Here is a 23,306-nt window from a genome sequence, read left to right as displayed (position 1 = left end):
GATACATTTCTCATCAAGTTCTGTACTGTACCTTCTAGATCTTTGAACGTTTTTGCTTGCATTAGAAATTGCTTCATTAAAAAATTAAAAGCTAGCATACTTTCTGTGCTTAATCTATAAATATGAAAATTCAAGCTGGAAACAATCACATCAATAAGGTAAGAGATGTAAATAAATAAATGATGGCGTATCCCCTCCTTTATTGGGGACATGATTGCTTACACTGATTTCAGCTTGGTTTTGAATCTGGCCAAATGCTGAATGGCTACACAAGACTTCTTGGCAAAAATTGCATGTGCCAAGATCAGCATAGTTTGACCAAGGAAATTCCAGCCTTTCAATTTGTTCTACTAGAAGTATAAACCACCAAGAATTGTCACCGAGGGAATCAACTGAATGCTGCCAGGCAATTTACCTATTTGGGAAGTGTCGTCTCTTTTGACACCACCACAGACAAGGAAGTGGACAATAGGCTTTCCAAAGCAAACAGCGCATTCAGCAGACTATAATCGAGCGTGGAGCAACCACAGCTTCAGAGCACAGGCCAAACTCAAAGTGTATAAAGCCTCAAAGTGCATAGTCCTCACCACCTTCCTTTATGGTGCCAAATCATGGGTCCCGTGCTGCCTTCCAGAGTGCTTCCCTCAGCATTGCCTCCACAGCATCCTCAAGATTCATTGGCAGGACCACATCACAAACACTAAAGTCCTGGAAACAGCTAACATCTCCAGAATTGAGGCTATCCTCCTACAAAAACAAATGCTTTGGGCGGATCACATTGCCCGAATGGATGACAGCTGGCTGCCCAAGATTGTGTTGCATGGAGAGTTGGTCACTGGCAAATGGAACAGAGGGGCCCCATGCAAATGTTTCAAGGAGTCCCTGAAGAAGTTTCTCTGTGTGCCACATCAACCATCGCCAGTGGGAAGCGTAGGCCCTAAATTGTGATGCCTGGAGGCGCTACATCCAGAGTGCTAGAAACACCTTTGAGACTAAGCAAAAACCTAACATGGAAGAGGGGGAGAAGGATAGATCAAATTGGCTGACTGCACTTTCATTTGCACCTGCTGTGGGAGAATCTGGTCATGTTTAGGCCTAACTAGCCACCAGTGGGCCTGCAACCGTTGAGCACAACGAAGAAACAACGCTGAGAGAGCAAGCAGAATAATGGAACGGCAACTGTAATATTAATTTGCCTAATTAAAAGGTGTATAGACTGCTTCCTGCATGCATCAAATACACACAATGTAACGAACCAAAATGACATGAAGCTATGTCCTGCTACAAAATCCATATGCCATCGGAATCTTTCAGTTTACTGCCTTGTGAGAGGGCATTAGAGTCAATATAATCCAATATTACTGAGCATTACATAGTACAAATAGAAATAGACCATTTAAGGCCCTTGACTCTCTCCTGCCATCCACGGGTATTAGCACATATTTAATTCAGACAAAATAATCCCAAATAAAAATTAAGTGCTGGAAAAACTCAGCAGGATGGTAGCATTTGTAGAGAAAAACAAATGTTTTGACTCAAATATGTGTCTTCTTCAGAATGGAAAGTAACCCCAAAGGATTTTCATTAGGGTAGATCAATCAAAACAGAATCATGAACTTGCTAACTAGAGCACAATTAAACCAGTTTTACCATTACATCATTTGCTTTACTAGCTTTGCAACCTACAAGTCAACCTAACACTCAACCTCCATCACTTATCCCAGTGATAAAGTGAAAGGCAGTCGGGCTGCACCTGAACGGGAAAAGCACAGGTTAACGTTGGGGGGACTGGCACCGGCCGTGTCTCCGGGGGGACTGGCACCGGCCGTGTCTCCGGGGGGACTGGCACCGGCCGTGTCTCCCGGGGGGACTGGCACCGGCCGTGTCTCCCGGGGGGACTGGCACCGGCCGCGTCTCCGGGGGGACTGGCACCGGCCGTGTCTCCCGGGGGGACTGGCACCGGCCGTGTCTCCGGGGGGACTGGCACCGGCCGTGTCTCCCGGGGGGACTGGCACCGGCCGTGTCTCCGGGGGGGACTGGCACCGGCCGTGTCTCCCGGGGGGACTGGCACCGGCCGTGTCTCCGGGGGGACTGGCACCGGCCGTGTCTCCGGGGCTGTTGATTAAATCTGACAGCGCCCAGCTTCACTGACTGTGGTGCAGCCTGAGCTCCGTCGGTAGGAGTCCCGGGGCCCCGTCCCCGTCCCCGGCCCCCACCCCACCCCGCCCGCCCCGCCCGGCCCCGCCATTTACCGATATTCCGGTGTCCCTGCAGATCCTCCAGGACTCCGCTCTCGGTCAGGAAGCCGTAGTCTGACTTGGTGTCGTGGACAAACTGCTTGACAGCGGCCCGAGCCGACCCCGATGTCACCCGGTAGACGGCGGCCGATGAACCTTTGCCCAGGCAGCGCTGCGCCCGCCAAAGCCGCCCGTGGGCCTGGAAGACGCCCAGCGGCGGCAGGTTGCTGCCGAGCCGCTCGGGCTCCGGGTACCAGCCGCCCCCATGGTATCGGGGCCTGGGCCTCGGGGGTCTGGGCCTCGCCCCAATGTAGGTCGCCATGACAGGAGACAGGCTCACTGAGCTCTCGGCTCGGCTGGCTCGGCAGGCCGCCTGCCTGTAAACAAGGCCGCAGGCTCCGTGTCTCTGCAGCCGCTTGACGGACAGGCTGGGCCGGAAATGAGCACCGCGCATGCGCGCATTCGGCCCACCCTCCCTTCTGACGTATGAAAAACAAACGCTGACGCAGAACGTTCCTGGGCTTTGATTTGACAATCCGGTGCTTGTCAAACAAAATGTCACCGCCCATACAGGCAGCAACATTACTTCCAGCACAGAGGAAGGCCATTCAGCCCATCGTGTATGCGGCGGCTGTCCCAACGTGTAATTCACAACACAATTCTCCTGCCTTCTTCCCGTAACTTCTTTCAGAGTTAAAACAATAAACTAAATTAACACAATAAGGGTTAAATCAGACTTCTTCCCGTAACTTCTTTCGAGTTATCAACTGTCACAGATTGTAACTCTTTCGAGTACATTCACAGTTCTTGGTTTCCGGGAGTGGGACATGAACCCACAACCCTCTGATTCAAAGGCGACGGTGCTATGAACTGAGCCACAGCTGACACCTCTTCTCCCCGTAACCCTGCACATTCTTCCTTTTCACATAACAGTCTAATTATTTTTTGAATGCTATGATTGAACTGCCAGGCAGTGCGTTTCAGACCTTAACCAATCGCTGCGTGAATAGGTTTTTCCTCATGTTGCTTTTGTTTCTTTTGCCAATTACTTAAAATCTGTGCCCTCTTGTTATCGATCCTTTTATGTGTGGGAACAGCTTTTCCCTTTCTACTCTGTACAGACTCTTCATGATTTTGAATACCTCTATCAAATCTCCTCTCAGCAGGAAAACAGGCTCAGCTTCTCCAATTGATCTTCATAATAGAAGTTCCTCATCCTTGGAACCATTCCTGTGAATCTTTTCTGCATTCTGATGCCTGCACATCCTTCCTACAGTGCGGCACACAAAACTGGAGGCAATATTCTAGCTGAAGACGAACCAGTGTTTCATATAAGCTTAACATAACTTCTTTGCATTTATAATCTATTCCCCATTGATAAAGCCTAGGATGCTGTATGCATTATTAACTGCTCTCTCAATCTATCCTGTCACCTTCAATGACTTACGCACATATGCATAAAGGCAAAATACTGCGGATGCTGGAAATCTGAAACAAAAACAAAAAATGCTGGAAAAACTCAGCAGGTCTGACAGCATCTGTGGAGAGAAAGACAGAGTTAACGTTTTGAGTCCCAAAACGTTAACTCTGTCTTTCTCTCCACAGATGCTGTCAGGCCTGCTGAGTTTTCCTAGTATTTTTTATTTTTGTTTTGCACATATACACTCTGCTCCCTTTCCAGTTGTACCCTTTATTTTATATTGTCTCTCCATGTTCTTCCTAATAAAATGAATCATTTCACGTTTCTCTGCATTGAACTTCATCTTTAGAGTTACATTTTTATAGCACCTTCACCAGCTACAGGACATCGCAAAGTACTTAACAGGTAATTAAGTACTTTTTTTAAGTGTAGTCATTGTTGTAAGATACAAAATTCAGCCAATTCACACATAGCAACCCCCCACAAACCACAATGTGATAATGGCCAGATAATCAGTTTCGGGTGATCTTGATTGAGGAGTAAATATTGACCTGGACGCCAGGGATAATTCCTCTGCTCTTCTTCAAATAGTATCACTCACTGAGTAGGCAGATACGGCCATGAATAATGGCACCTCCAACAGTACAGCAGACCACCAGAGTGTCAAGACTTGATCATTGTGCTCAAATGCTGGAATGGAACTTGAACTGGGAATCTGCTGATTCTGGGATGAGAGTGCTACCTACTGAGCTACAACTGACAAACAGGAGTCTTTGCATCCTGGCTAAGGTGAATGCAGGGGCTCTGTCTTTAAATAAGGTCCTGTTTATACAGCAGCTCATCTCCACCCGCCTGAAAACAAAATATCTGAAAAATGCTACGTATATAATCAATTACTTTAAAGAGGCTATTTTGGTGGCCACACCTGTGAAGTTGATTATCCCCGCACCTGATAGAATCCAGCGAGGGCCACAAATCCAATCGCCCTCTTGGCCTAACTGTCCTGATCAGTGAGATACCTGATGTATTGCCTTGTCCTGGACATAACGTCTACTTCTATTTCTTGTGTTCTTGTCCTCTGGTACATGGTATCCATCACCTGCTTGATGCAGCAATGGTTGCTTTGAGAGATTCCACAGATGTCTCCAGATAATCCCTGGAACATTCCTGAAGCAAGACAGTTGAACACAATGGTCACCTTCATTGCCACTGACAATGGATGGCCATCACATGCCAGTGGCCACAACTCTTCCTGCAGCAGTCCACAAAGATCGACTATGACCTGCCTGGACAGACGCAGTCCATGAAGCTAAGCTTTTATTTGTAAATCATTTTAGTTGGGTTGTGCTTTTGTGAACATTAGCCAGTCTTATTGCCCTTCTGTGCCCCTCCATTTGTGTTCTATCGCAGCTTCGTGACACCGGAGCTTCCACTGACCCCTGTAACTCCGCTCCATGGGGGCAGGCATAGACACCCCTGGAGAAAGAGCACACGGTGTCTAATGGCACACTTAGGGCATCTTTTAAGTGACCGGTGATCTCACACGGCTAAAGTGTAGTAGGTGTGGGAAGTATTGCATTTAAACAGAAAATGCTGGAAAACTCAGCGGGCCAATTTTATTTCAGACTTCCAGCATCCGCAGCATTGGGCTATTATTATTTGGTTTGGGATTTATTGGTTGTGGCCCTTCCTTCAACACTTGATTGAGGCTTGATGTATTATGGTTGATGGTTGATGTCACTAGAGAGGGGGGGGGGGGGAAACACAGCGCCTCCTGGCGCTCCGGCCGGTGAACAGCCATTGGTCGCGCCTGCGCCGTGAGCTCATCACGCTGGCAGTTGATGCTGGAAGCGCCAAAGTTGAATTTTTGAGCGGAGCGGCCGGTTGGAGCGGGGACAAATTCAGCAAAGAACAAGCTTGGGATTACAGGCGGTATGTTCCCGTTAATTCGGTGCCTTCGTCAATCTCTCTGTGGGAGTTTTAGACAGGCTGTTATTTTGCGATAAGGGAGGGGTGTGTTTGAATGTGAATTAATTAATTAATTAATTCTGCCAACTGCGGCCGGTGGATTTTTCTCTTTTTGCGCTGGTTTATGTAATGTCGCCTTACCTTTTGCAACGAGCTTTCCGCAATTGCAATGTTAAGAATCTTTACGTATAAAATACAGACTTTTTCCAGAGGGGGGGGAGGGTGGGCAGGGAGAGCCGGCCTCCGGCGCATGCTCGGTTAGCGACATGACGTCATTATCCAGCTGAACAAGTCTCTGAATTTAAACTGGGGCGTCAAAGTTTCAGCTGAAACCCCATTGCTTCTCTGTGGGATAAATCTTCAATGCAGAAGTGAGGGGGACAATTTTGATACCAGGCTGTATGAAGGGCATTAACAACATTTTGCATCTTTATAATTTCCTAAACATAAAGAATGGCATTGAGTGTCCAACAGCCAAGTAACTGGAAACTAGATGGGGAACTATGTGGCCATCCTTTCATCTCTGAGAGATGACAGACGCAGCAAACAATCTGTTTAGATGTCTTCATATGACACCTTTGCTGATGGTTGTGAAGGCCAGTCTTTGAGAGGCTATAATCACACTACATTTACCTGCCCCATCCACAACATTGCTGTATGTCAGCAACAAATCTGCCTCTCTCATGTTCCTTTTGGGCTGCCACTAGTGCTTTTTCCTATTTTCCTATTACTCATTGACGAGATGTTGGCTTCGCTGGCTGGGCCAGTATTTGTCTGTCCCTAACTGCCCTTGAGAAGGTGGTGGTGAGTTGCACATGAAGATGCCAGGTGCCATTGTGGGTTGTTGTCTCTGGTGTTGGCGCCTGTAGCCATGCTGCTGTAGCCACTAAGATAAAAGCAAAAAACTGCGGATGCTGGAAATCCAAAACAAAAAGCTGGTTTAAGGGGGGGTGGGACAAGTAGAGCTGGAGAGAGGGCCAGTGATAGGTGGAGATAACCAAAAGATGTCATAGACAAAAGGACAAAGAGGTGTTAAAGCTGGTGATATTATCTAAGGAATGTGATAATAAAGGTACAGATAGCCCTAGTGGGGGTGGGGTGGGGGGGTGGGGGGAAGGGATCAAAACAGGCTAAAAGGCAAAGATAAAACAATGGATGGAAATACATTTAAAAATAATCTAAATAGATGGGAAAAGAAAAACCTATCTAAATTATTGGAAAAAAAGAGGGGGATCGGAAAGGGGGTGGGGATGGGGGATGGAGGAGAGAGTTCATGATCTAAAATTGTTGAACTCAATATTCAGTCTGGAAGGCTGTAAAGTGCCTAGTTGGAAGATGAGGTGCTGTTCCTCCAGTTTGCGTTGAGCTTCACCCTCTCTCCAGTTCTACTTGTCCCACCACCCCCCCCCTTAAACCACTTTATATTTCACCTCTTTTCTATTTTTCCTTAGTTCTGTTGAAGAGTCATACGGACTCGAAACGTTAACTTGTTCCTCTCCGCAGATGTTGTCAGATCTGCTGAATTTTTCCAGGTATTTTTGTTTTTGTTCTGCTGTAGCCACTGTTTTTTGTGGCAGTGCATGCCAGCCCACAGGAGGTGTTGCCATTTCCCTCTTTTGCCAGCTAATAAGATCCATAAGGCCTTGAGTGCCTCTCTGAACGTCTTGCTCCAGCTACCTCACCATACAGAAGATCCTTGGGTATGCAATCATCTTCCATCCTGTGGACATGTCTGATCCGCAAAACTGCCTTTGTTTCATTAGTGCCAACATGCTTCGTCAGATTTCAGTGTTCAAATTCCACATGAAAAACTGGGAGCCAGGGATGGATAAATTACAGATCAACCAAAGCCCTTCCTAACTGTCTCCTAGTTCTGTACATCACCCATAATCATTTGTGCTTGCTGGCCTACATTGACCCTGCTTCCCTCTATAGCCTTTTCCCTTCCTATTTCTGAAACTTCCTCCAGCCATATATTCCTCAGAACTTTTATGCTTCTCCAGTTCTAGCCTCCTGTGCATTCCTAATTTTTTAGGATAACTAAAGAGCAGGACCTATTAGGGGCCGGAATGATAACCTGTGTGGAGGCGGTGGACATTGGTATAGTTCTTAATGAATACTTTTTATCTGATTTCACAAAAGGGAGGGATGATACAAACATTACAACCAGGGAGGAGTGTGAAATGCACTGTGACCTCTCCAGTGTGGAAAGCTTGAGACCAAGCTATTTCTGGATTTCAGAATTTTTTGGATTATAGAATGTTAGAATACCTGACCAGAAGTATGTGAACCAGAAAATACTGTAGATATAAATATATACCCGAAACATGTGATAAAACATTATAAAGCAAAATTTAAAAATATTTTACTTATCCAAATACTGAATCTTGATGTTTCTGCTCCCAAAGTACTGTATTAAAATGATGACGCAAACTGTTTGGTCTGTTGAAAAAATTTCCGGACAACTGGTATTTCTGAGCAATAGATTTCTGGGCTGGAGCCTTTACAGTGTATTGGATGAAATTAATATAGTGAGAGTGCAAGTATCAAGAGGTTTAATATATGTGAAAGTGAATAAATCCCCAGATATGGACAGCCTAGGCTATTAAGGGAAGCAAGAGAAGAAAAACCGGGGGGCTCTGACCATCATTTTCTGATCCTCCCTGGCTATAGATGTGGTGCCTGAAGACTGGAGGAGAGCTAACATTGTACCATTGAAGGGAGAAAGGGATACACTGAGTAACTGCAGGTCAGTCAACTCAATGGTGGAAAAATTATTGGAAAAAATTTAAAGGACAGGATTTCATTTAGAAAGACACATTAGCTAAAGGCAGTCTGTGTGGGTTTGTTAAGGGAAGATCATGTCTGACTAACACTGAATTTTTTGAGGAAGTAACAAGAAGGGCCGATGAAAGTAGTACATTTGGTGTGAGTTATGCAGATTTTAACTGGGCTATTGATAAGGACCCACATTGTGGACTGGTCATGAAAATAAAAGTCCATGATATCCAAGGCAAAGTAGCAAGTTGGATCCAAAATTGGCTCAGAGGCAGGAAGCAAAGTGTAATGGTCGATTGGTGCTTTTGTGACTGGGAGGCTGTGTCCAGTGGGATTCTGCAGCATTTTAGCACTAGGTCACCTGCTTTCTGTGGTATATATCAGTGACTTGAATATAAGGGATATGATTAAGAAATTTTAGGCAACACAAAAATTGGCTATGAGGTTGGTAATGAAGGAAGCTATAGGCTGCAGGAAGATGTCAATGGATGAATGCACAGAACATCAGCAAATAGAGTTCTTTCAGAGAAGTGTGGAAAAAATGCATTTGGGAAGGCTAACAAAACAAGGGAATACACAAATAATTGGATACTGAGAAAAATAGAGGAACAGAGGGACCTTGGAGTACAAGTCTACAGATCCTTGATGGTAGTGGGACAGGTAGATATGGTGGTCAAGAGAGCATATACAGTAGGATACTTGCCTTCAGTAGCTGAGGCATAGAATATAAGAGCAGGGAGGTTATGCTGGAAATGTATAAAACACCATTTAGGACACAGCTGGAGTTCTACATGCAATTCTGGTTACTGCCCAGTAGGAAAGATGTGATTGCACCAGAGAGGGTCCAGAGGAGATTTACGAGGATGTTGCCTGGACTGGGGAATTTTAGTTATGAGGAAAGCCTTTGGCTAGACCAGGGTTGTTTTCTTTGGGAGGAGGGTGAAGGGAGACCTAATTGAAGTGTATGGAATTATAACAGATCTTGATAAAGTGTACAGGAAGGCCCTGTTCCGTTTGGTTGAGGGGTCAAGAACCAGTGGGTATATATAGATTTAGAGTAAGATGTATGAGGTTAAGAGACGATTCAAGGGGAATTTTTTCACCCAGAGGATGGCGGGATCTGGAACTCATTCTCTGATAGAGTGGAAGAGACAAAAACCTTCATAACGTTTAATAAGTACATGAATATGCACTGGAAGTTCCGTAACCTACAAGGCTATAACCAAGAGCTGCAAAGTGTGATTAGGCTGGACGGCTACTTGTCTTCCTGGGAAGACATGATGGGCTGAATGACCTCCTTCCATGCTGTAAAGTTCTATGATTCCTTCACCCCTCTGGTGATTGTACTTCCAAGCATCTAGGTCATAAGCTCTAGAATTCCTTCCCAACCTTCTCTACCTCTCTCCTCCTCTTAAGATGCACCCAAAAACCTAACGCTTTAACCACTGCCGGAATATCTCCTTTCATGACTCTGTCTCAAATTTTGTCTGATTAAACCCCAATGAAGTAACTTGGGATGTTTTGTCAAATTATATGCAACTCACAAATTCAAGCTGTTGAGTGATTCAAAGCTTGCCTGCAAGATTTGACTTTTTAAAGGAGGGAGGAGAAACGGAAGGCTTTGGATGTGAATAGAGGAGTGGAGTGTTTCAGAAGGATGGAGGCTGGAGGAGGTTACGTGGATAGAAATGGACAAGACTTTGAACAGATTAAAATATGAGAACTGAGATTCTCTGGTAAAGTCTTGTCTTGTTTCAGTTGTGTAATTGTGCAATGCATGGCTTCATTATCTGCTCGTACTTTGAAACGTTTAACGGCTTTTCCTTTCAATGCCTCCTCTTTTCCTTTCAACTGCTTCTTCAGCTCTTCAGTCTGTTTTTTGTAGCTTTTGGCTTCCTCCTGAAACATAGAACATTGCTGAACCTTCTCTGCCAACTGGTTCTTCAGGTTATTCAGAGTGATGTTAAATTCATTTTGCATCTCTTCGTAACTTTCCAGAAGAATAAACTTTGTCCTGATGGAACCTTATAGCATGTGAAGATTATTGTTCTCCTATTCTTTGCGAAGCTTGCTTGCTTCATCTTGAGTTTTCCTATAATTCAGCATAGTCTCCATGAGTTTCTTCAGCTGTGCTTCCATTCTGCTGTTTAGGACAATCTTTATTTCTCCATGTTGCTGAATGGTTATGCATTGCTTTTGGATTTGATCTTGAAGGACAATCAGATTTTTCAGCTTTTTATTTTCTTGTTCACCTCTTGCCAATTCACTCACTCTGGACTTCAGTGCATGGTTTTGTTGCTACTGATAATTCCAACACTGCTTTTTCTGAAGTAATATTCAACATCCTCTTTAGCTCCTCGTGTTTTTCCATGGCTACATATTGATTCTTTAAGGAATCTTTCATGCTCACAACTTTTATGTTTGCTTTTTCTGCCTGCTGTTCTGCCTGGCTGTACACCTGGTTAAGTTTTGCCAACTCCTGCTTTGATTTGCCAACTGTGGAATTGAGGGTTGTTATCTCCTCCGGGTACCTTTATGGCATCTCTAAAATTTGCTTGTGTAGATCTTGAACAGCATGGTTCATTGAAGACTTCAGATAATCGTGCGTTTTCAGAGGTATATACCCAGCTTGAATCTTGCGCTTCCAGTTCAGCTCTGATGTGAACATTTTCTTGTAGAACAGCTTCATTGGCTTTTTGCATGTTTTGCTTTCTTTGAGGTACATCAGGTAGCTTTGCTTCATTTGTAGCCGTCTGCTCACTCCGCACTGTCATTTGTGTCCCTTGCTCTGGGGTCATTTAGCTCCCTCTCTCTGGGGTTTTCCATTACCCTCACTCTGGCGTCTTCTGTTGCCACTGCACTGGGCCTTTTGTTGTCTTCTCTCTCAGGTCTTTTGCTGCCCTTGCTCTGGACCCTTTTACCCATGGCACTTTTTGGGAATTGGCCTCTCACTGGGGTCCCTTGTTGCCCTTGGTGGAGTTGCCCTCCCTCTGAGGACTTGTAATCCTCAGCAGAGTTTCCCTCTCTCTCTCTGGAGCCTCTAGTTTTTTTATTCATTTGCAGGATGAGAGTGTCGCTGTGCTAGGCCAGCATTTATTGTCCATCCCTAATTGCCCTTGAGAAGGTGGTGGTTAGCTGCCTTCTTGAATCGCTGCAGTCCCTGTGGTATAAGTACACCCACAATGCTGTTAGGGAGGGAGTTCCAGGATTTTCACCCAGTGACAATGAAGGAACGACTATATATTTCCAAGTCAGGATGATGGGTGCTTGGAGGGGAACTTCAGGTGTTCCCATTTGTCTCCTGTCCTTGTCCTGCTTGATGTTAGTAGTCATGGGCTTGGAAGGTGCTGCCTAAGGAGCCTTGGTGAGTTTCTGCAGTGCATCTTGTTGATGGTGCACACTGCAACCGCGGTTCAGTGATGGAGAGAGTGAATGTTTGTGGATGGGGTGCCACTCAAGCAGGCTGTTTTGTCCTGGATGATGTCAAGCTTCTTGAGTGTTGTTGGACCTGTACTCATCCTGGCAAGTGACGAGTATTCCATCACACTCCTGACTTGTACCTTGTAGATAATGGATAGACTTTTGCGATTCAGGAGGTGAGTTGCTTGCTGCAGGATTCCTAGTCTCTGACCTGTATTTATATGGCTAGTCCAATTCAGTTCTGGTCAATGGTTACCCCCCAGGATGTTAATAGTGGGGGATTCAGCAGTGGTTATGCCATTGAATGTCAAAGGGCGATGGTTAGATTCTGTCTTGTTGGAGATGGTCTTTGCCTGGCGCTTGTGTGGCGTGAATGTTACTTGGCCAATATCAGCCCAAGCCAGGTCTTGCTGCATTTGAACTTGGACTGCTTCAGTATCTGAGGAGTCATGAATGGTGCTGAATGTTGTGCAATCATCAGCGAACATCCCCACTTCTGACCTTATGTTGGAAGGAAGGTCATTGATAAAGCAGTTGAAGATGGTTGGGCCTAGCACACCCCTGAGGAACTCCTGCAGTGATGTCCTGGAACTGAGAAGATTGATCTCCAGCAACCACAACCATCTTCCTTTGTGCTAGGTATGATTCCAACCAGTGGACAGTTTTCCCCCTGATTCCTGTTGACTCCAGTTCTGCTAGGGCTCTTTTTGATGCCACACTCGGTCAAATGCGGCCTTGATGTCAAGGGTAGTGGCTCTCGCCTCACCTTGGGAGTTCAGCTCTTTTGTCCATGTTTGGACCAAGGCTATAATGAGGTCAGGAGCTGAGTGACTGTAGCAGAACTCAAACTGAGCGTCAGTGAGCAGGTTATTGCTAAACAAGTACCACTTGATAGCAGAGTTGATGATCCCTTCCGTCACTTTACTGATGATCGAGAATAGAATGATGGGGCAGTAATTGGCCAGGCTTGATTTGTCCTGCTTTTTGTGTACAGGACATACCTGGGCAATTTTCCACATTGCTGGGTAGATGCCAGTGTTGTAGCTGTACTGGAACAGCATGGTTAGGAATGCGGCAAGTTCAAGAGCACAAGTCTTCAATACTATTGTCGGAATATTGTCAGGGCCAATAACCTTGGCAGTGTCCTGTGCCTTCAGCCGTTTCTTGATATCGCATGGAGTGAATCGAATTGGCCGAAGACCTGTGATGCTGGGGACCTCTGGAGGAGGCCGCGATGGATCATCCACTTGGCACTTCTGGCTGAAGGTTGTTGTGAATAGTTCAGTCTTGTGTTTTGCACTGAAGTGCTGTGCTCCCCCATCATTGAGGATAGGGATATTTGTGGAGCCTCCTCCTCCAGTGAGTTATTGAATTGTCCACCATGATTTATGACTGGATGTGGCAGGATTGCAGAGCTAAGACCTGATCTGTCCATTGTGGAATTGTTTGGCTATCTCTATCACTTGCTGCTTATGCTGTTGGCACACAAGTAGCCCTGTGTTGTAGCTTCACCAGGGTGACACCTCATACTTAGGTGCTGCCCTCCAGGTATCCCTGGCATGCTCTCCTGCACTTTTCATTGAATCAGGGTTGATCCTCTGGCTTGGTGGTAATGGTACAGTGGGAGATATGCCAGGCTGTGAGGTTACAGATTGTGCTGCTGCTGATAGCCCACAGTGCCTCATGGATGTCCAGTCTTGTGTTGCTAGATCTGCTTGAAATCTATCCCATTTAGCATGGTAGTGCCACACAACACAATTGAGGGCATCTTCATTGTGAAGAAAGGGCTCTGTGAACTGTGCGGTGGTCACCCCTACTGGTACTGTCATGGACAGGTGCATCTGCGGCAGGCAGGTGAGCATGAGGTCAAGTGTGTTTTTCCCTCTTGTTGGTTCCCTCACCACCTGCGTGGACCCAGTCTAGTGGTGGGATTCGAACCTGGGTTCCCAGAGCATTATCTTGAGTTACTGGATTACCATTCCAGTGACAATACCACTCTGCCACTGCCTCCCTGGCGGAGTTGCGTTCTCTCTAGGGTCTCTTGTAGCCCTTGGCAGAGTTGCCCTCTCTCTGTGACCTCTTCCAATTTTCTGTCCATGGCTGTTTTCTTATAGTTACAGCTTTAAATTGTGTTGCCTCTTTAAAATTGAGTGCACTAACTTTTTTTTACACTCAGGCTGTCAGTAGTTGTTAGCTTATTTTGTTGCGAGTTTCCCATGCTTTTATGCTTTTGGCGGGCTCCCCGATGATCGTGGCTGCTTTGCTTTTTGTTTCATGTTTTGAAACTGCAGCAATTCTTTCTCTTGTATTAACTCTGCGGGTTTTTTTTAAACACAGAGCTGTCTCCGTTTGAATGTCACGTGATTTGGGAGCCTCGGCATGTGCACGCTTTTTTTCAAAAGTTGTAAACTGTCAACTCTGCAGCAATTTCTTCTTTTAAACCCTGCAGGTTTTATTCTCTTCTTTTAAAACTCTGCAGGCTCTGCTTAAACTTCTGTCTATGCCAGCTGATTTTTGCACGTTTTTATCTAAACCTTTGATTTTTACTTGCAGCTCTCTTGCAGCTGCCCGCTGGATGCTGAGTCCCTGGGCCCGTCACCTATTCTAAAATATAAGTGCAGATACTTTTTTTGTATTTTCGCTCAGTATCTCATGAATTATGTCACTCAGGTTCTTGCAATTTTCTGTAATGGACTTCCACTCACTCTAGTGGATTCCTCACTTCCAAGTCTGTTGTGAAGCTTCTGCAACTTTTTCTTCAAGTTTTCTTCTTAGGTGCACGTCTCTCTAGTTAGGCCTCAGTTGCTCTCAGTTTTTCATACCCTGGAACGCTGTTCTGGGTTCATGCATTTAGCTGCCACCTTTCATTACCGCAGATCACCATGTCAGATTATGGTACTATCTCTGATGTGATATTTTTTCGGGGTTCCCACCGCTGCCAACCATGTTGTACTATACTGATGTCGCTGATATCCCACCACTGCCAACTATGCTGTATAATAGTACGCGGTGGTGTCTCAATGTTGAGATCTTGAGACTTGTATATTTAAACGTGAGCCCTCTATTGTTAACCTTTAACTATTTACAGATCCAAGGTTACTGTCATGCATGGTGCTGTTACCTCCATGCAGGCTGGTTCCAGAATGTTCTCTTTAGACTGTTCTCTCAATCTATTACCATGTGACTCTATACATCATACCGTGGGTGGTGCTATTCTCCAGTCCCACGTTAACCCTTGCTCTGATGAGCATCTTTACATTATAGTGGCATACAGGCACACAGAGCATCATACAAAAAAGGTATCTAGCAAATTAGGTAAGCAGGAAATGCAGCAAAATACATTTTTCATATTAGGAAGCATAGAGGTTGCATTAAATGAGAATTGAAAATAAATGACTGCAACTATGTGTACGAGTTTCTGTGGCAAGAAGGTGTAAGTAGGGAGTGGAGGCATGTGGTGTTGTGGAAGTGAAAGGCCTGCTGTGTTCGTGTCAAATTCAGCAGTGGCTGGAGCAAGGGTAGAATCAGTATTAAGGAAGTAATTAGAAAAGCCAATAAAATGTTATCATTTTAGATTAGATAGATTCTTGATCAACAAAGGGGGGTAAAAGGTTATTGGGGAAAGACAGGAATGTGGGGTTGAGGTTACAATCAGATCATCCATGGTCTTAAACAAAAACAGAATTACCTGGAAAAACTCAGCAGGTCTGGCAGCATCGGCGGAGAAGAAAATAGTTGACGTTTCGAGTCCTCATTACCCTTCAGCAGAACTGAGTATAGTTAGGAGAGGGGTGAAATATGAACTGGTTTAAGGTGGGGGGCGGAAAGAGAAGTTGAGGGTGGGGGGTAGCTGTAGGGACAAGCAAGCAGTGATAGGAGCAGATAATCAAAAGATGTCACAGACAAAAGGATCAAAGAGGTGTTGAAGGTGGTGATATTATCTAAGAAAATGTGCTAATTCAGAATGGATGGCAGGACACTCAAGGTACAGCTCTAGTGGGAGTGGGGTGGAAAGACTGACAAGGTATTAGTTGTAGATTTAAAAATAATGGAAATAGGTGGGAAAAGAAAAATCTATGTAAATTATTGAAAAAAACAAAAGGGAGGGGGAAGAAATGGGGTGGGGATGGGGGGAGGGAGTTTAAGATCTAAAGTTGTTGAATTCAATATTCAGCCCGGAAGGCTGTAAAGTGCCTAGTCGGAAGATGAGGTGCTGTTCCTCCAGTTTGCGTTGGGCTTCACTGGAACAATCCAGCAAGCCAAGGACAGACATGTGGGCAAAAGAGCAGGGTGGAGTGTTAAAATGGCAAGCGACAGACCGCAGGTGTTCTGCAAAGCGGTCGCTCAGTTTGCGTTTGGTCTCTCCAATGTAGAGGAGACTGCATTGGGAGCAACGAATGCAGTAGATTAAGTTAGGGGAAATGCAAGTGAAATGCTGCTTCACTTGAAAGGAGTGTTTGGGCCCTTGGACGGTGAGGAGAGAGGAAGTGAAGGGGCAGGTGTTGCATCTTCTGCGTGGGCATGGGGAGGTGCCATAGGTGGGGGTTGAGGAGTAGGGGGTGATGGAGGAGTGGACCAGGGTGTCCCGGAGGGAACGACCCCTACGGAATGCCGCCGGGGGGGGTGAAGGGAAGATCTGTTTGGTGGTGGCATCATGCTGGAGTTGGCGGAAATGGCGGAGGATGATCCTTTGAATGCGGAGGCTGGTGGGGTGATAAGTGAGGACAAGGGGGACCCTATCATGTTTCTGGGAAGGAGGAGAAGGTGTGAGGGCGGATGCGCGGGAGATGGGCCAGACACGGTTGAGGGCCCTGTCAACAACCGTGGGTGGAAAACCTCGGTTAAGGAAGAAGGAGGACATGTCAGAGGAACTGTTTTTGAAGGTAGCGTCATCAGAACAGATGCGACGGAGGCGAAGGAACTGAGAGAATGGGATGGAGTCCTTACAGGAAGCGGGGTGTGAGGAGCTGTAGTCGAGGTAGCTGTGGGAGTCGGTAGGCTTGTAATGGATATTGGTGGACAGTCTATCATCAGAAATTGAGACAGAGAGGTCAAGGAAGGGAAGGGAAGTTTCCAAGATGGACCATGTGAAAATGATGGAGGGGTGGAGATTGGAAGCAAAATTAATAAATTTTTCCAGGTCCAGACGAGAGCATGAAGCAGCACCGAAGTAATCATCGATGTACCGGAGAAAGAGTTGTGGGAGGGGGCTGGAGTAGGACTGGAACAAGGAATGTTCCACATACCCCATAAAGAGACAGGCATAGCTGGGGCCCATGCGGGTACCCGTAGCCACACCTTTTATTTGGAGGAAGTGAGAGGAGTTGAAGGAGAAATTGTTCAGTGTGAGAACAAGTTCAGCCAGACGGAGGAGAGTAGTGGTGGATGGGGATTGTTCGGGCCTCTGTTCGGGGAAGAAGCTAAGAGCCCTCAGACCATCCTGGTGGGGGATGGAGGTGTGGAGGGATTGGACGTCCATGGTGAAGAGGAAGCGGTTGGGGCCAGGGAACTGGAAATTGTTGATGTGATGTAAGGTGTCAGAGGAATCACGGATGTAGGTGGGAAGGGACTGGACAAGGGGAGAGAGAAGGGAGTCAAGATAACGAGAAATGAGTTCCGTGGGGCAGGAACAGGCTGACACGATCGGTCTGCCGGGACAGTTGTGTTTGTGGATTTTGGGTAGGAGGTAGAAGCGGGCCGTCCGAGGTTTGGCGACTATCAGGTTGGAAGCTGTGGGAGGAAGATCTCCAGAGGAGATGAGGTCAGATGACGCTACCTTCAAAAACAGTTCCTCTGACATGTCCTCCTTCTTCCTTAACCGAGGTTTTCCACCCACGGTTGCTGACAGGGCCCTCAACCGTGTCCGGCCCATATCCCGCGCATCCTCCCTCACGCCTTCTCCTCCTTCCCAGAAACATGATAGAGTCCCCGTTGTCCTCACTTATCATCCCACCAGCCTCCGCATTCAAAGGATCATCCTCCACCATTTCCGCCAACTCCAGCATGATGCCACCACCAAACACATCTTCCCTTCACCCCCCCCGGCGGCATTCCGTAGGGATCGTTCCCTCCGGGACACCCTGGTCCACTCCTCCATCACCCACTACTCCTCATCCCCCACCTGTGGCACCTCCCCATGCCCACGCAGAAGATGCAACACCTGCCCCTTCACTTCCTCTCTCCTCACCGTCCAAGGGCCCAAACACTCCTTTCAAGTGAAGCAGCGTTTCACTTGCATTTCCCCTAACTTATCCTACTGCATTCGTTGCTCCCAATGCGGTTTCCTCTACATTGGAGAGACCAAACGCAAACTGGGCGACCGCTTTGCAGAACACCTGCGGTCTGTCTGCAAGAAAGACCCAAACCTCCCTGTCGCTTGCCATTTTAACACTCCACCCTGCTCTCTTGCTCACATGTCTGTCCTTGGCTTGCTGGATTGTTCCAGTGAAGCCCAACGCAAACTGGAGGAACAGCACCTCATCTTCCGACTAGGCACTTTACAGCCTTCCGGGCTGAATATTGAATTCAACAACTTTAGATCTTAAACTCCCTCCCCCCATCCCCACCCCGTTTCTTCCCCCTCCCTTTTGTTTTTTTCAATAATTTATATAGATTTTTCTTTTCCCACCTATTTCCATTATTTTTAAATCTACAACTAATACCTTGTCAGTCTTTCCACCCCACTCCCACTAGAGCTGTACCTTGAGTGTCCTGCCATCCATTCTGAATTAGCACATTTTCTTAGATAATATCACCACCTTCAACACCTCTTTGATCCTTTTGTTTGTGACATCTTTTGATTATCTGCTCCTATCACAGCTTGCTTGTCCCTACAACCACCGCCCCCCCCGCCCTCAACTTCTCTCCCACGCTCCCCCCCCCACCCCCCCCCCCACCCCCCCCCACCTTAAACCAGCTTATATTTCACCCCTCTCCTAACTATACTCAGTTCTGCTGAAGGGTCATGAGGACTCGAAACGTCAACATTTTTCTTCTCCGCCGATGCTGAGTTTTTCCAGGTAATTCTGTTTTTGTTTTGGATTTCCAGCATCCGCAGTAGTTTTTTGTTTTCATCCATGGTCTTATTGAATGGCAGAGCAGGCTTGAGGGGCCAAGTGGCCTACTGCTCCTAATTCGTATGTATGTACATTCGTATGTAGGAAATGGGTTTTGCAGTGGGTTTTCAGAGATGATAGCTTCAGTTCTCTCTGGTAAATGTTACTTTTTTGTGATGTTTTGAAAGGTGAAGCTTTTAATTCTGTAGCAAAGGCTCAGTCTCAGATGTTACAACCAGTCCCCGGATGAGGTCCCCAACATGTTAACTTCCTGAACAGACCTCCAATTTTGTTATGCTCCTGGGTGAGGAGGAATGAACTGGGTCCCCTTCTTTATTCAACCCCCTTAGCCGCAACAAGGTTAATTTAAGAGGGATCCCTCCTCCTCCTCCTCCTCCTCCTCCTCCCCTCTGTGGATACCTTTTCCCAATCCAAATGTATTTATGTTTTAGAAGGAGCCATTTTAACCAGGCTTTCTTGAGTCAGAAAGAGTAGGTTTATTAGTTACTAAAACCCAAGCAAAAGGTAATACAAATGCAATACACATACATACAGATCAGAAATGAGAAGTTGAGTCCAAAAATTAAAGTTAAGAAAGAGATACGAATCAGTCTTTGGCTTGCCCGTGACGAGTAGATAATGAAACATTGTGACCGTTAAGTTAGGTGATTCCGATACAGCTGACTTTGGCAGTTTAGCAGTTGGTTCGGAGACATTTGGTTCTGCAGGTTAACTGCAGAGGCTGCCCTATTTCCTTTTTGATTGTGGTTTTGCTGACTTGCCTCCAGCAACAGAGAAAGAGGAGAGAGCCTTTGCCTGCAAGCTACAAAGGGGTGAATAGTCGACCTTTTGCTGTGAGCCTCACTAGCACACCAGAACTAGAACACACCAATCAGGTCTGCAGCTAGCTTTTTAACCCATTTCATTGTGTATTCCTGGAATGGAAAAAACAAACATGTCTTTCACCCATAGTCTGTTTTCTTTCAACTCAGATCACTTCCACATTCTGAGATATAACTCAACAGGAGATGGTTTCTGCTAAGATGTGGTAATCAGTCTTCATTGTCTCCATAGCCACAGGAGATTAAAGTTCAGTCTTTTGCAATTCATCTTTTCCTTTCAAGTGTCTCTGTCTGAAGTAGGCCTTAACATATTTTTAGGTGCGACGTTCCATGTTCTCTCTGGACTAGTTGGTCAAGTATAATCCACATAGGAATTTTCCAGAAAGTGATTACTTTACATTCTCAGCCATCTTTTGCTCAGTGTCTTTGTTTGTATGTCTTTTTAAAAACACATGCCTTCCTTAAAAGTTCAATAGCCCATAAGTAACTTGGGGTTATAATGGACTTTTGAGTTAGTGAAGTTCATCTCTCCAATCACGTGTAGGATGTTAACTTTTCTATGTTGTTTGTTTAATTGTTCTGTCATACCCATGCCAGTACAGTAGAAGTCACTCGATACAGATAAAGCTAATAAAACTGAAGACAGGATCAGAATTTCAATAGGTTATTTAATTTCTGTTTTAGTGCTGAATTAGTGATAAAATATTAAGATATTCATGAATTAGAGTCTTTTGTTTTGTTGGCATCTCAATGTTAATCTTTGGCAAACTTTTATTATGCAGCCCAGTTTAAAGATTAATTTAAGTATTAATTCCAATCTTATTGATTGCTACTAAAAACTAGGTGTTTTGAATTGTAGAGACCTGGATCAAATGCACTTCCTATAAGTGTCAGTCTTACTGGGTAATTAATTATGGGTAGAGATGTTTGTGTTAAGTGATTAAATGAGTGAGATGATATGTATTACTTTTGCATTCCTTGCTCTCGCAGGCAAGTTTCTCTCCAAGACATCTGAGTCCATCTGTCACTTTGAATTGAGATTGGCCATTAGCCAATGCCGATCCACAGCTGCCCTGTTCTGACTTTTATTTGCCCTTCATATATAAAGTCAGTCAGGAGCTTTTCCAAATAGTGCAGCTTCACGCAATAAGGGTTTATATTACTTAATTCATAGGAATTTAAACCATGCCGCATGCCTTAGAAATTTAGTTTAGATTCTCATCAGCAACTTGACGATGTAATGGTTATGAATCAAGTTTCTACTTACAATTCTATAACCCCTATTTGATAATTTGTATATCCACTGACCGGATACCATTTTTCAATGTTAGTTTACACTGTTAAATATCTATGGCGTGATATTCCTGAATCAAATTGCATATGTTCATCAGCAAAGAAAACTTTTTTTTTTCAATCTTTAACCATGGTTGGAATGGTTAAAATGCCATCTTTCCTTATCTGGTAATATGTCCCATGTAATTGAATGAGCCAACAACCAGGGGAAACAATAAGCCACCAGACTGTCCCTTTATAGTTTCTTTTATGGTGTTTTAGTGAGCTAAATGATCTCAAAGGCATATGATGCCTTGTTCTAGATTCTTTCCTGTCTCTTTCTTTCCCTTGCTGCTGTCGGCATCAGTGTCTAAGTGAATTGGACTCTTGCCATTTGTGCTTTGTCATTTTTGATAACACTGGGCAGGGTCTTCCGGTCAGCGAATGGAGGCCGGGCCCGCTCGCCGATGCAAAAAATGACGCGGGATGACATTGGGCGGAACTCCCGACGTCACCCCATGTCATTTCCATTTTCAAGTTGGCGGGGGTGCAGCCGAGTCAGCAGTGCGCCCACCGACCTGTCAACGGCCTATTGAGGCCATTTAAAAAGTACTTAACATAATTAATGGACCTGCCCGTCCAACCTTAGGGTTGGCAGGCAGGCCGGGAGCCCGAGTGGGCTTAAGAAAAAGCATGAAACCTCATCCACAGGCATGATGAGGTTTCATGAGGGTTTTAAAATATTTAATAAAGGTTTCACTAAAAGTGATGGACATGTCCCAACTCTTGTGACAGTGTCCCATGAGGAGACATGGCAGGGAAATTTTGTTTTTGTCTCTTTAATATTTTTAAATTTGGAGCCGATCTCCCTGAGGCAGCACTTAGCCTCAGGGAGATCAGCGCGCTCTTTTGCACACATGCGTGAAAAAGCGCACACTCGGCTGAGGGAATCCCCCTCCCCCCTGCCTGCACAGGGAGCGCATAGCGCTTCCTGGCAGACGTCACACTGGGTGGGCCTTAATTGGCCTGCCTACATAAAATGGTGGCACACCCCTGATCGGGGGCGGCGATCGGAAGCGTGCCTGCCCGCACCTACTCCTGCACTCTTTCTCCCCCCCCCCCCCACCCCGCAAACAGAGGGAAAATTTTTCCCACTGTCTTGTAACTGGAAGATTAACATGTTAATTGACTTTTAGATCTTGAAATCCTCATAGCAAATGAGAAATGCTTGATGCTGCAGAGAGTGCTTTTATTGCTCGCTGTGCACAGCTTTCTACACTGCATACTGTTTAGCTGCAGAAAGCAGTCACCATCAAAGGTTAACTCAAACACGGGGCAATAACCATTGAGGAAATCACTGCTGAATCCAATGCATTTTCCGGGTGAAACCCCATGACACCAGTTTGTGGTTGATGAATAAATAGGGAGAAGGTTAACTTAACTTTCAGTGCGATCTTCCTCTTTGTGCGAGGTTTCACCCTTCTCTCGGATGCTTGACCTTTATTTCTCAGATTAAAAGCCCATAGCTCTTTTCCCAAGATCATATGATAGAATTCACAAGCCCTCATATGTGGTCTCAAAGATCTTAGGCATGTGAAGTTCTCTTCTGAGGTGATGAAAGTGTTTGGTGTTCTGTGAGTGTCTCTTGAATAATGCTGTATTTGTTTGTATAGAGGTGGTGATCTATACTCAAAAAATGAGAAACAACGACATGTAAATGTTGGTAACTAACAATAAATTGAGAGAACAATTATGATCTCTTTCTTAGCTATAGTCCAAATGTTATGTATACTTGTGTTAAACAATGCTAATTTTCTAACATACCTGTTTTCTTGATAGCCCAAATGGAGGGGGAGAACAGGCTTTCGTATCCCATTTGCAAATTGGATTATATTGTGAATTTTTGTCGCAAGCACATTTTAAGTGGATCAGAAGCTAACAACTTCACAAAAGCTGACCTATCAAAGGTAAGCGTTTTACTATTTTTTAACTGTTGTAAATATGCCCTTTCACAATGTTTGCACCCAAATAGGCATTGTTTTATAAGGACAGGAGTATTAAACAATGCAATACACATTATATTGTGGTGGAGCTATGTTCCTTTTGGGCCAAAAGATCTAATTGCTAGAGACACACCCCTAAGGCCAATCACAAGCTAGCTCCTCAATGTCAGTTATATAGCACTGTACTCTTCACAGAACGTTGTAATGGTTAAAAGGCATAGTTAAATTATTGTTTTTCTTTCTTTTAAGACATTTGTGCATTTATAAAATATGTTTGAGCTGTCAGCTGTAACATTTTATATATATCCTAC

General features: G+C 45.3%; 2 protein-coding genes across 4 annotated transcripts in view; one reads left to right on the top strand and one right to left on the bottom strand.

Moving 5' to 3' along the window:
* uhmk1 (U2AF homology motif (UHM) kinase 1) overlaps positions 1-2,700 on the bottom strand; it is a 142,656-nt gene extending 139,956 nt beyond the window's left edge. For all 3 annotated transcript variants that reach the window (XM_078561758.1, XM_078561759.1, XM_078561757.1), the window contains exon 1: positions 2,253-2,700. In XM_078561758.1, the coding sequence (XP_078417884.1) occupies positions 2,253-2,691 (439 nt within the window). In that variant the 5' untranslated portion in view covers positions 2,692-2,700. The remainder of the gene's footprint in view (positions 1-2,252) is intronic.
* A 2,763-nt stretch (positions 2,701-5,463) lies between these two features.
* LOC144692666 (kinetochore protein Nuf2-B-like) overlaps positions 5,464-23,306 on the top strand; it is a 52,583-nt gene continuing 34,740 nt past the window's right edge. Inside the window, exons 1-2 of the mRNA XM_078561750.1 lie at positions 5,464-5,589; positions 22,832-22,959. Coding sequence (XP_078417876.1) covers positions 22,837-22,959 — 123 coding nt within the window. The 5' untranslated portion in view covers positions 5,464-5,589; positions 22,832-22,836. The remainder of the gene's footprint in view (positions 5,590-22,831; positions 22,960-23,306) is intronic.

Source organism: Cetorhinus maximus, chromosome 17 (genome assembly GCF_964194155.1).
Source record: "Cetorhinus maximus chromosome 17, sCetMax3.hap1.1, whole genome shotgun sequence".
NCBI classification, from domain to species: Eukaryota; Metazoa; Chordata; class Chondrichthyes; order Lamniformes; family Cetorhinidae; genus Cetorhinus; species Cetorhinus maximus.
This window is presented reverse-complemented; position numbering and strand designations above follow the sequence as displayed.